Source organism: Lipotes vexillifer, unplaced genomic scaffold (genome assembly GCF_000442215.2).
Source record: "Lipotes vexillifer unplaced genomic scaffold, Lipotes_vexillifer_v1.1 scaffold71, whole genome shotgun sequence".
In the NCBI taxonomy this organism is placed as follows: domain Eukaryota; kingdom Metazoa; phylum Chordata; class Mammalia; order Artiodactyla; family Lipotidae; genus Lipotes; species Lipotes vexillifer.
In genome coordinates this window covers 5,792,751-5,804,289 of record NW_006793703.1, presented here as the reverse complement: position 1 = coordinate 5,804,289, position 11,539 = coordinate 5,792,751, and the positions used below count along the sequence as shown (strand labels likewise).

The 11,539-nt window shown below is 43.0% G+C and overlaps 1 protein-coding gene across 1 annotated transcript in view; it reads right to left on the bottom strand.

Moving 5' to 3' along the window:
- Window positions 1-11,539, bottom strand: part of TBXAS1 (thromboxane A synthase 1) — a 152,736-nt gene that overhangs the window by 106,669 nt on the left and 34,528 nt on the right. Inside the window, exons 2-3 of the mRNA XM_007466614.1 lie at window positions 10,496-10,589; window positions 7,486-7,538 (exon numbers count right to left, since the gene is read on the bottom strand). Coding sequence (XP_007466676.1) covers window positions 7,486-7,538; window positions 10,496-10,589 — 147 coding nt within the window. The remainder of the gene's footprint in view (window positions 1-7,485; window positions 7,539-10,495; window positions 10,590-11,539) is intronic.

The following is an 11,539-nucleotide window of genomic DNA, read 5'->3' as shown; positions in this document are numbered from 1 at the left end:
TCCTGCTGACAACTTTCATCCTATTCTCAATGGCCTCCTAGAAAAAAAATCAGCCCATTTTGTCAGGGTATTTGCTCTTATAAAATAATGTGCCCCCTAAAGTACAGTAACACTTTAAACACTCACTTAAAAATGTATCCTAAAAGGCCGAGTGTTAGTGATTGATCTATATTGACCAGTGAGACTATTGATATTTAAGTCACTGAAACGATTCTCAATAATTATGACGTAGGGACCATCAGGTCTCATATTCATTTTGGTTTCAGACTCCAATTACTTGAAGCTAGTGATTCTAAGCTTTGCTTTCAACGCTCATAAAAGACTCAGCTTTTACCAAGCTAGGGGACCCAAATATTGCCCCCAGTCTAGCGTTATGGCCAGAAACGTGAGGATAATTTAGGATTTCTGTACCTAATTCCACAGTTTCAAGGGTACTGTGTTTTCTCAGTGATCATGGTGTGTTTTCATTTTCATCAATTCCTCTGAAAACGGAGTCGCATTTTTAGGTCACTCAGTAAATGAGTCTCATTCTGAGGCGTGCACACTCCCTATTAGCAGCAGAAACTTAAAAGTTTGACTTCTGCGCATTGTCTGGGAGGCAATTTTGCAACTGTGGCTTCACTTCAACCTAAGATTTCTGCCTTTCTTCAACATCTATGATTCTGTGGAGCTCAGTCCAGTTTAAAGACGAGAACAACCTCCCCATATCAGCTGCCCAGTGTGAGACTGAATACTTGTATTTTTTCCAACAAATCGGCAATAGTTTCCACCCCACCCATCCTCTCCCTCATTTTCAAGTCCAGTATATTCAGATGCCTCAGTGTCTCCTAAAGCAAAGAGCAATCACGCGACACAGGGTGCAACAGGCTGAGTCCTTAGGAGCCTTTTAGTTCCCAGAGCTCTGGATCTATGGAAGTAGGCTAGCAAACCTCCCACGTGTTGATGACAGAGACATTTGACTGCATTAAAGTAAACCACCTCTATGTGGCTCTTCAACCTCATCCAAATAGTACACAAGCGCGATGGTGCAGAGCGCTTACGTGAGGAGGTTTCACACCGTAGTCAGTTCCGGAGCACACACTCTCCTTCTGGAATGGATTCTTAAATGAGCTTAAAAAAAAATGAACGACCCTACTGTTATCTTTGCTGATGCCACATGTTTTCCCATATGTATCCCAAAGTCCTCAGCTTCCTCACTGCCTGGTGACAAGGTGTTATTAGTTCACGCGTGCCGGGTAGTTAAATAAAACATGGTGCTAAGAACCTCCAAGTTGGAGGCATATGAGACCCATCTACCTCCTGTGGGCGTGAACCTTGGGTCTAAGTGCCGGGTCCTTTATGCTAAAGTCTTCTTTGTATTTGCTAAATTGATTTTTCTTTTAAAGTGCAGAGACCTAAGGTTCCCTGGGAGATAGACTGCTTTAGATTCTGATACTTACAAAGATGTTCTTAGAATACTCTGTTGCTGCTAGGTATAATAAGGTGCTATAGGTACCAAACGAGAGTATTCAGCGTGGCACTAGCCTATGATCAAGCAGAAGAATGGAGCAGAGAAGTCAGAAATACATATAGGAACCAGTAAATGATAAAAATGACATTTTAAATCAATTGGGAAAGGATGCATTTCCAGAAGGAGCGCCACCATCTGGAATCAATGAGGGTGGATCCCTACTTCCATCCTTACCCTCAAATAAATACCTGGTGGATCGAATATCTAAATTTTTAAATGAAATAAAAAATACTAGAAAAAAAATGGAAGTTTAAAAATATATATCCTTAGTGGAGAAAGCCTTACTGGGTAAGGTACAAAATGTAGACACCATTAAAATAGACTAAATTCAACAATACAAAAACAAATGTTTTCTGATTGGAAGAGATACACAATAAACAAAGTCAAAGACGTGATAAAAAGGAGAGAATGTTTGCAACATATATTAAACATAAAGGGCTATTTTCTTTTTTTTAATGGTGAATTATTACTATATATTGACTGAAGCAGGTTGGTAACATTGCAAGTCTTTTAAAAACCCATTTTATTAAAGTATATACACTTATATACAGAAAAGAGTCATATACATTATTGAAAAGTGTACCGATCGTGAATTTTCACAAACTGAACACTCCCATCAGCAGCTAAATGAGGAAGCAGAAGATTTCCAGGGACCCAGAGCCCTCGTGAAGGGCTATTTTCTTTCATAAGTAAAGAGTTTCTACAAATAAATTAGTAGAAGATCAATAACCCAATAGAAAAGTGGCAAAGGATTCTTCAGAAATTTTAAACCTATGGAAAGATGCTCAAACTTGCTCATAATAAGAGAACTCCTAGTTAAAACTACCATCAAATGGTAAAGATTTAAAACTGTGACCACACATTTTTAATGTGTGAGGGAACCAGGTGCCTTCATATGCTTATTTATGGGAGTGTAAATTGCTCCCTAGTGAGAGCAATTTAGCTATATTTACCAAGATAAAAATGTAGATGATCTTTGACCTGATAATTCCATTTCGAGGAATTTATCCTACAGACATACTTACACAAGATAGTAATGATGTATACACAAGAATATTCACTGCTGTATTGTTTATAAAAGCAAAAAGCATTCATCAACTGAGAACTTGTTTTTAAAATTAGCATACATCCATACAGTGGAATCTTTAAAAAAAATAGAACAGCATTTAATAAGAATGAGTGTGTTGAAACGGGACAGTTTCCCAAATATCATTAATGAACAAAACAAGGTGAAGAACTACATCTATCATATATTATTCATTTGATAACAGAGTTTGCTTCTGAGGAGAACTGGCTGAGGGTCCGAGGTGGGAGTCCATTTTACTTTTTTTCTGTGTCTTTGTACTTTATGAATTATGTGCAATGTGTATGTTTGTCTACTTACAACCTGACGTTCTAATGGGAGTTTATAAGATTATTCAACAAATCTGGCTTGATGAAGGGATGGATACAGGAATCAAATGGAGGGGCATGGGTGATGGAGACCAGGAAGCATGGAAGTCAAATTCAACAAGACAGAACTGAGGGTCTACTAGAAATCAAGATGAAAGCGATGCGGGAGGCAAAAAGAAATGGGGATGAGGCTAAATAAAAGAATAACTGCAGAGCTACCACTTACAGCAGAGATGAGGTAAGGGGAAAAGGGGCTTTGGATAGGAGCCTTTAGGAGTTGCGCGTGAGCTGAACTTAGGCTGCTGTGTATGTATTTCTAAGTAATTCACGGTAACAGCACAATAAATGCTTGTCATCCACTGGCTTACAAAGTCAGTCACGAATTGGAGGGAACATAATCTCTATCCTGTTTACACTCAATCCCAAATGTATGATGATTATGTTGATACTCTTCTTTTAGGGTTTGGGAAGGAATATAAATCCAGTTTGGGGCTCAATCTCAGACTGAAGGAGTTAACAAGTAATCATTACTTGAAGGTTATCTAAAGCAGTAAAGCCTTTCTTTCTTCATAGTATGTTGCCAGGGGTACATTAGTTCCCCCTTACCTGAAGTTTTGCTTTCCCTGGTTTCAGTTACCTGTGGTCAACTGTGGTCCAAAAACATTAAGTGGAAAATTCCAGAAACAAACACTTCATAAGTGTTCAATGGTTAAGTGTTAAAATGTTCTCAGCAGTGTGATAAAACTCCACTTGCCCAGGATGTGAATCATCCCTTTGTCCAGCATATCCTGCCCACCCATTGGTCACTTAGAAGCCAAATCAGTTTCCAGATCGACTGTCGTGGTATCTCAGTGCTTGTGTTCAAGTGGCCCTTATTTTACTTAATAACAGCCCTACGGTACAAGAGTAATGATGCTGACAATTTGGATATGCCAAAGAGAAGCTATAAAGGGTTTCCTTTCAGTGAAAAGGTGGAAGTTCTCCACTTAATAAGGAAAGAAAATAATCATGTGCGGAGGTTGCCAAGATCTGCAGTAAGAACGAATCTTCCGTCCATGAAATTGTGAAGAAGGGAAAAGAAATTTCTGCTAGTTTTGCTGCCACACCACAAACCGTAAAAGATACGGCCACAGTGCCTGATAAGTGCTTAGTTAAGATGGAAAGGCATTACATTTGTACAGTAAGGTATTCTGAGAGAGAGAGAGAGACCACATTCACATAAATTTTATTACAATATATTGTTATAATTGCTCCATTATTGTTGTTGTTAATCCTTACTGTGCCTAATTTATAAATTAAACTTTATCCTTGGTATATATGTACAGGAAAAGCATGATTTACAAAGGGTTCAATACTATCTGTGGTTTCGGGAATCCACTGGGGGTCTTGGGACATACCCCTCGAGGGTAAGGGAGGGGGCTACTGAGCTAACGTGCAGCTCAAGAGCGTTCTAATCATGAATTGTGAAGAAAAGTTGTATAGGTGTGCATGCCAGCCCTCCTGCTTTACAGTCAAGTTCAAAGGAGCCAGAGACAATGTGCATAGTTTTATTTGCACAGGGCCTAGCAAAGCAGGTGGCATAATTAGACACTTGGTGAAGACACTGGATTCTCAGTGGTGGTCGTGGTGATGGTAATAAACATTGGTGCTGTCAACCCCTCTCAGCAGAAGGCTTCTCCAGCACTACCTTCCTCAAAGCAGGAAAGGGAAAAGGGGAAGAAGCAGGTTTCCAGTTTGGGGACCCAAACTCTGACTGAGTTGCTATGGTGACAACGGATAATAAGCATAAATAATCATCAGATTTGGTTTTCAGGTACAGAGTAAAGAGAAGACCCTCTCTGCCCACATTTTCTCCCAACATATAGTACTGCCCTGTCATCTAAGGACACATGCATCTCTGTATGGCATCAACTGCATGGGGTTTCACTTGTCAAATGATGAATCAATCTACTATTTCAATTTTAAGGGGACCAATATGGGATCAATGATGTTTCCTAATGACAGAAGGAGTCTAAAAGTTAAGACAATTCAAACCAAATCATTTCCTAAAAGAAGGATCTTTCATTGATCATGGTTCATCCTTGCCATTCCCAGTCAGTGAAACCATTTTGTTCAAATTTAAGCAGTAACAAAATCATTTTTAGGGCTAGAAAGGATCTTAAATATAGACTAGTTCAACTCAAACAGGACTTTACCCCACCACTGCAGTGCCTCTCAATCCAGCAGTGGACACATTGAAAAAGAAGTTAGCATTTTAAGTAAGGCTCATCATTTTTTCTAAGGCAGAAAAAGTTGATAGCTTTGTATGAAGAAATTATGCCATCACCTTTCATTTTTTTCCCTTTTTGCCAGAGTTGATACTGCAATTTCTCTCTCTACAACCTCACTTGAAATCATTCTCTATGATTTAAGTTTTCTTGAAACGAAAAGGGTACCTTGTGTTAAAGTTGGGGGTGAAAGTTGATTGGGCATCCTGTTGTCAAGGAAATCAGTTGTTTCTCTCTCTCCTCTCTTTCTCTCTCTCTCTCTCTCTCTCTCTCTCTCTCTCTCTCTCTCACTCACACACACACACACACACACACACACACACACCACCACCACCACCACCACCACCACCACCACCACCATCACCACCACACAATCCACCAGTTAACACAGTGCCATTTAAACTCTTCATCTGACATTTAAAAATTATTTTAAAATTATTTAAAATACCCAAGTACTCCAGGGAGGTAATTCCTAGAACTCAAACTCAGGAAGGCCTTTTTCTAATTCTGGGGAAGCCACCGTCCTTCTGAGTCAGTGCTATGTCTCAGAAATGTATGAGACAGTCTCCAAGGTCAATGTCAAGTCAACTGCAGAATGAGACTGTTGGAAAGATAAGTTCTTGAGTACCTCTTAGGCTTAAAGCAGGAAGCTATGAACTAAAAAAAAAGTAAGTAAAGACCAAGCTAAAAGGGGTCTTAGAGAGTGAGGTGGAGTTCCCTATTACTAAAAATATGCACCATCTCCCCACTCTTCCTTTAGAGGAATACATCTCCCTGCTCCATCAGTGTCAGGCTTGGCCAAGTAACTTGCTTTGGCCTCACTGCACGCGGAGTGTGCTTTCTGCCTTGACTTTGGGTTTGGCCATATAACTTGGTTTGGCCAATAGAATGTTAGCAGAAACTTAAAATGTTCTTGCATTTGGGGGCTTGCTCTCTTGACCCCTTGCCTTCACCGTGAGAAGAGCCTGCCCTGGCTTGCCTGCCATTCCAAGGAGGATGAGACAAGTGTGGAGCACAGCTGCCCCAGCTGGGCCTGGCCTAGATGAGCCACCTCCCTAGCTGAACCTGCAAAAGCACCAGGAAGCCCAGCTGAGCTTCCCAGCCAGGCGAGCTTAGATCTGCCAATGCCAGCCAACCCTTAGGCACATGACCAATAATAACTTATTGTGTTTAAATCACTGCCTTTTGGAGTCGTTTGTTATCCAGGAATAACAAACTAATCAGAGACCATCTAGTAGAATATCTTCGTGTACTACCTTTGCAGTGTTACATAGCAAAAAGAGTGATAGCAAACTAAGGAGAACTTGGCCAAAACCACGGATCTCCTGGCATTTCCACAAAGAATACAAGTGAATCCCTTTTGAAAATCAACACTGCGGGAACAAGCGTCATGTCGTGTGGATAGAAGGGCTCACAAACCACTGGACCCCATTAGGATATACAGTAGGGACACCGCAGAACTTCGCTGCACCTAAAAAAGTTATCAGAGACCTGAAAATCTGGAAAAGAGCTACCAAAAATCATCCATCCAGTAGCTGAGGTAAGAAGCTGCGTGAGAAAAGACTCAAATGTCTAGGACTCCAGTGTGGAAGGATGTGTGCTGAGAATCAGTATGATTCAAGTCTGTTCAGTCTTGAATAGGGTAAATGGTCTGATCACGGGTTTGTTTGTCAGATTCTCGAATTTTCTTTTTAAAGAAGCATACTCTGAAGCATAAAGAGGGGAAATACGGGAAAAATAAGGGGAAGGCCTATATTACTTTACATGGCTGAGAATTAGGGTGACCATGTGACCCAGTATATCCAGGTCGGTCTTAGTTTCTGCTGTTGTCCTGGGGTAATCAGGAATCGCATCCCCTTTAACTTTCAAATGTGCGCTGTGTCAGATAACAGATTATATGGCCATATAGCTGACAGCATATTTTACCCATAGGGTTGAACAAAACAGGTCCAAGTAAGGTCTAGATAAGTTCATGGGGAAAGACTTGCCATGGGTTGTCAAGGCAAATTAGACTGAGGTGTGGAGGGCCATTGTGTCCTTTGCAGCACACCTTTGGCACAGTGGTGAGAGATGGTCAGGGCACCCAGGGCCTGACTCAGATGGTCAGGGTTTAGAGGCTGGGAAGTCGTGCTCCTCAGGCTAGCACTGTGCACACTGGGGACACCTGGGGTCTTCTCTAGGAGCCCTGTCTATACTGCTGGGCACTCGCTCTGTGGATCCTCAAAAGTTATAAACACGTGCAACATTCCCATTCTTGTCATTCCTTCCATATCAATTTAACACACACAAATCAAAATATATGAGTTTCCCTCTTACCCACTCAGAGGTCCGTACTGCTTTCTGAGCTCCATCTGGCTTTCCCAGAAACCCTGCAGAAAACAGAGCACTGTAGTAAGAATCAGATGAAACAACATTTCAAATATTCAAACTTATTCAGAAAGAAAGTCTGGAATAGTGAGAACACAGTTACATAAACAATAAAAAATAATTGAAGTTATATTGTTTTCAAGTACTTTGGAGTATTAGAATAAACTAGCTGCGTGATGGGCTTCCCTGGTGGCGCAGTGGTTGAGAGTCCGCCTGCCGATGCAGGGGACACGGGTTCGTGCCCCGGTTCTGGAAGATCCCACATACCGCGGAGCGGCTGGGCCCGTGAGCCATGGCCGCTGAGCCTGCACGTCCAGAGCCTGTGCTCCGCAACGGGAGAGGCCACAACAGTGAGAGGCCCGCGTACAGCAAAAGAAAACAAAACAAAACAAAACAAAAAAACACTAGTTGCGTGAAAAAACAATACTGCCAAGAGAAAGTCTCAGTCAGCTCTGCTTTAATGGACAGAAGATCCTGTTTTTGTATAATTGCTGCTAAAATATTTGAAAATTGTTTGCTTTCTCAACTATGTTCACATTCTCCTCTGCAATTTGGTTTATATTATTATTTGGGGCGAAGCCTCTTTTCACAGCCACTATATGTGTAAACGTCTGCTGAGTGTACTCAAATTACCACAAATTCTGAATTATGATCCAAGTTAAATTTTAACTAAAATCAACGTATTCAAAGCATAAGAACCTTAGAGCGACTTTATATATTAGACACACTTTGGGGTGGGAAAGGAGGATTCCTGGAGATATACATGGGGTGGAGTAGGGGGTAGAGGGTCAGAAAATGCTAGACCCATTGTGCTGTAGGGGTGGAGTATGTGTGCAGATATACACAGGGGGATGGTGTGGGTGAAGGCTTGGAGATAGCTGGATCCATCGTGTTGTGGGAAAGAAGTAAACACGAAAATATTCTCGGGTTGGGATAGAGCCAGAGGACAGGAAAACGCTCTAGACTTGTGCTGTGGGAATGGAGTGGTCAGGCAGATATACGACGTGTGGGTGAGAGTAGAGAGTTGGGGGGTAGAAGAGGTGGATGCTCTTAATGGAAATCCGTCCTAGGCTCATTAAATCTAGCTACGCCGTCTAAGCTTGCCGTCTATCAAAGAAAGCTCATGTGACTATAGAAACGGTCAATGAAATAACTGTGTTCTAGCAAGAACTTGGCAGGGTTTGCAGCTACAAGGATGACGAGCAGAAAAGGAGCATACGTGGAAATTATCCAGAGGCAGGGCACGGTGTTCTTATCACATCGACGGGGATACAGCTTTCCTCAAAATGCTGAGACTAAATTAATTACTCGACTGAAGGCAACTGATCATTTCCCCCCAGAAACATGTGACATTTATTTGCTTTAATTTCCTATCTGGTCTGTTGTTCTGTTTTGGTACTTAGAAATGTCTTCACACTTGCTCCAAGGAGCTCATGGGGAGCCTTGATGAGATGCTGTTTGTGGGCTGAAAGTTGTGGCCTGGCCACCCCTGAGCTAGAGAGGAGAGAAGGAGGCGTTTAAAAAAAAACGCTGGGAAGAGAGAAACAGCAATAAAGAGTGGAAAGGGGTGTAGGACTGAGAAAGGGACAGAAAGGAACAGAAGAGAAACTGAGATGGGAAGGAAAAAGGACAGAAATAGCCTATGTTATTTTCTGTCTAACGCCAAGGGCCAGACTTTCCGGGGGCAGGGGTGGGGAAATCCTAAAGAGATCTTAAGGGGATATTATCAGGATTGGCCCCAATTTCATCCTTCCTGCCTTTGTTTGGCTTAGTGGCTCTTCACATGCAGGATCTGTAGGCTCCTGATGTCGGGTCTGGTGGCAGCACCCCCAGGAGTTAGCAGAATAAATCATCTGGCTTCTGAGAAAACCCAACGTGAGAAAAACAAATAACCTTCGAAGATAGAGTCCTGGGCCCCTATCTCCAAATGCCCTCTGGCATTTCCACTTCCATGTTACTTTGGCAAATCAAAGGTACCTCCTTAAACCAGCCAACCTCCTGACCTTTGATTTTTGTCAACTCACGGCCATTCTCCCTTGAATCCTCCACACCTAATTCGCCACAAGTGTTACTAATTTTGCCCCCGCTGTTCTTCTCTTTCACTCTCATCTCCACCCGGGCCAAGCCCTCACCACTTCACATCCAGACCTCAAGAGCAGTTGGATTCTACAGACCTGACCTAAATCCTCCCCCTTTGCAGAGAGCTCTTCCTCTTTGGTGTCCCCCTCCCCACTTCTGTGCACCAGTGATGGGACACGCACAGTTCTTCACTTGCCTTTCTGGACTGTCAGTGATCTAGCCTGTCTGTCTCTCTGTCTCTCTGTCTCTCTGTCTCTCTGTCTCTCTCTCTCTCTCTCACACACACACACACACACACACACACACACACACACACACACACACAGTCGTGTTCCCTGGTGCTCCCCAATCTCCTCTTTCTAGTCCAGGCTGCTTCCCAAACTGTGCCCTCTTTCTCACATGGTGCAATCACACACGTCATTGCTCCCCACCTGGTGTGTGTGTCCTTGTCTTTGTGTCTATCGCTCCTGCAGATTCCCTCCTCCAGGAAGTCCTCCAGGATGACTCTAGCCCTGACGGAAGTCCCTCTCCTCTGAAGGACAACCGCAGCTACCATCTCTACCACCCATGCTAGCGCTAGGGCATGGGCAACTTCTACTTCTTCCACATTCCAGGGCCTGGCACACCTTACGCGCTCATTAATTGGGTTTTTGGATGAATGAATGGGTACCAGGACTCAGTATGTATTGATGAGTGATCAGCGAGGGATCATTCTCATCACATAAGAATTGATGCAAGCAGAGGAAGGCTCATTCCGTGGCGCCTTCGCACATAGACCTCCCTGGGTGTGGGTGACCTAGATGAGAGCAATGCTTTGTGGGTAAAGCTGCACTGGGCTCAGAGGATCTTATGCCGAAAGACAGTAGAAGCCAGCCCTCACCTGGCGGAAAAATGTCAAGTTTCCAATAAAAGGAGAAGCCTTGGGATGTCTGATGCCCAACTTCTCTAGTCTTGAAAATGCTGATGTGGAGTACCTGAGGGGAAAAGCACATTTTAAAAACCAAGACACAGGTTTGCATCCACACTTCTGGCCCTGTTAGAAATCAGAATTATTGAGTTCACCAGAAGTAAGTGTAGGGAAAGTTTCCAGTTGACAGCATCTGAAGACTGAAGAGGTGGAGGCCTAGAGGTGAGGGAGTGGCATGAATAGAGCTCAGTAAACTCCTCCTGATAACAGGCTTGCGATCAAGTCATCCTCAGATCTCTTAGCTGCAAGTCCGCTTAGAGATGATGTAGCCCACATGCCCCTTCCCCACCTACAGTTTCCGTCAGTAAATTTTTTTAAAATTTAATTAATTAATTTATTTAATTTAGGCTGTGCCGAGTCTTAGTTGAGGTGCGCGGGATCTTCCTTGCAGCATGCGAACTCTTAGCTGAGGCATGTGTGCGGGATCTAGTTCCCCCACCAGGGATCGAACATGGGCCCCCTTCATTGGGAGCGCGGAGTCTTACCCACTGGACCACCAGGGAAGTCCCAGTAAATTTTTTAAAAAACTGCACCTTGGGAATTCCCTGGCAGTCCAGTGATTAGGACTCTGCAATTTTACTGCCTAGGGTCTGGGTTCGATCCCTGGTTGGGGAACTAAGATCCCACAAGCCATGCAGCATGTGCAACAACCCCCCCCCCAAAAAAAAAAACAACCAAACTGCACCTCTCCCCACTTCAGCTCCTCGGCCTTTAAATCTACCATGAATAATTGTCTTACAAGGCAAAGCAAAAACGTAACAATGGCAAAAATCAGTTCCCTGTGCAAATATGTGGTTTTCCTTGGTCAAAACTGACCCCTGGACATATCCCTCATCATATCTCATGGCCTAATAGAGAAAAATAAAAAATAGGGATGGAAGGGACACACCATGGAGACAAGACCTCATCTCCAACCACTTACAAACTCTTTATGTCTGTTTTCATGGCCTGAAACCA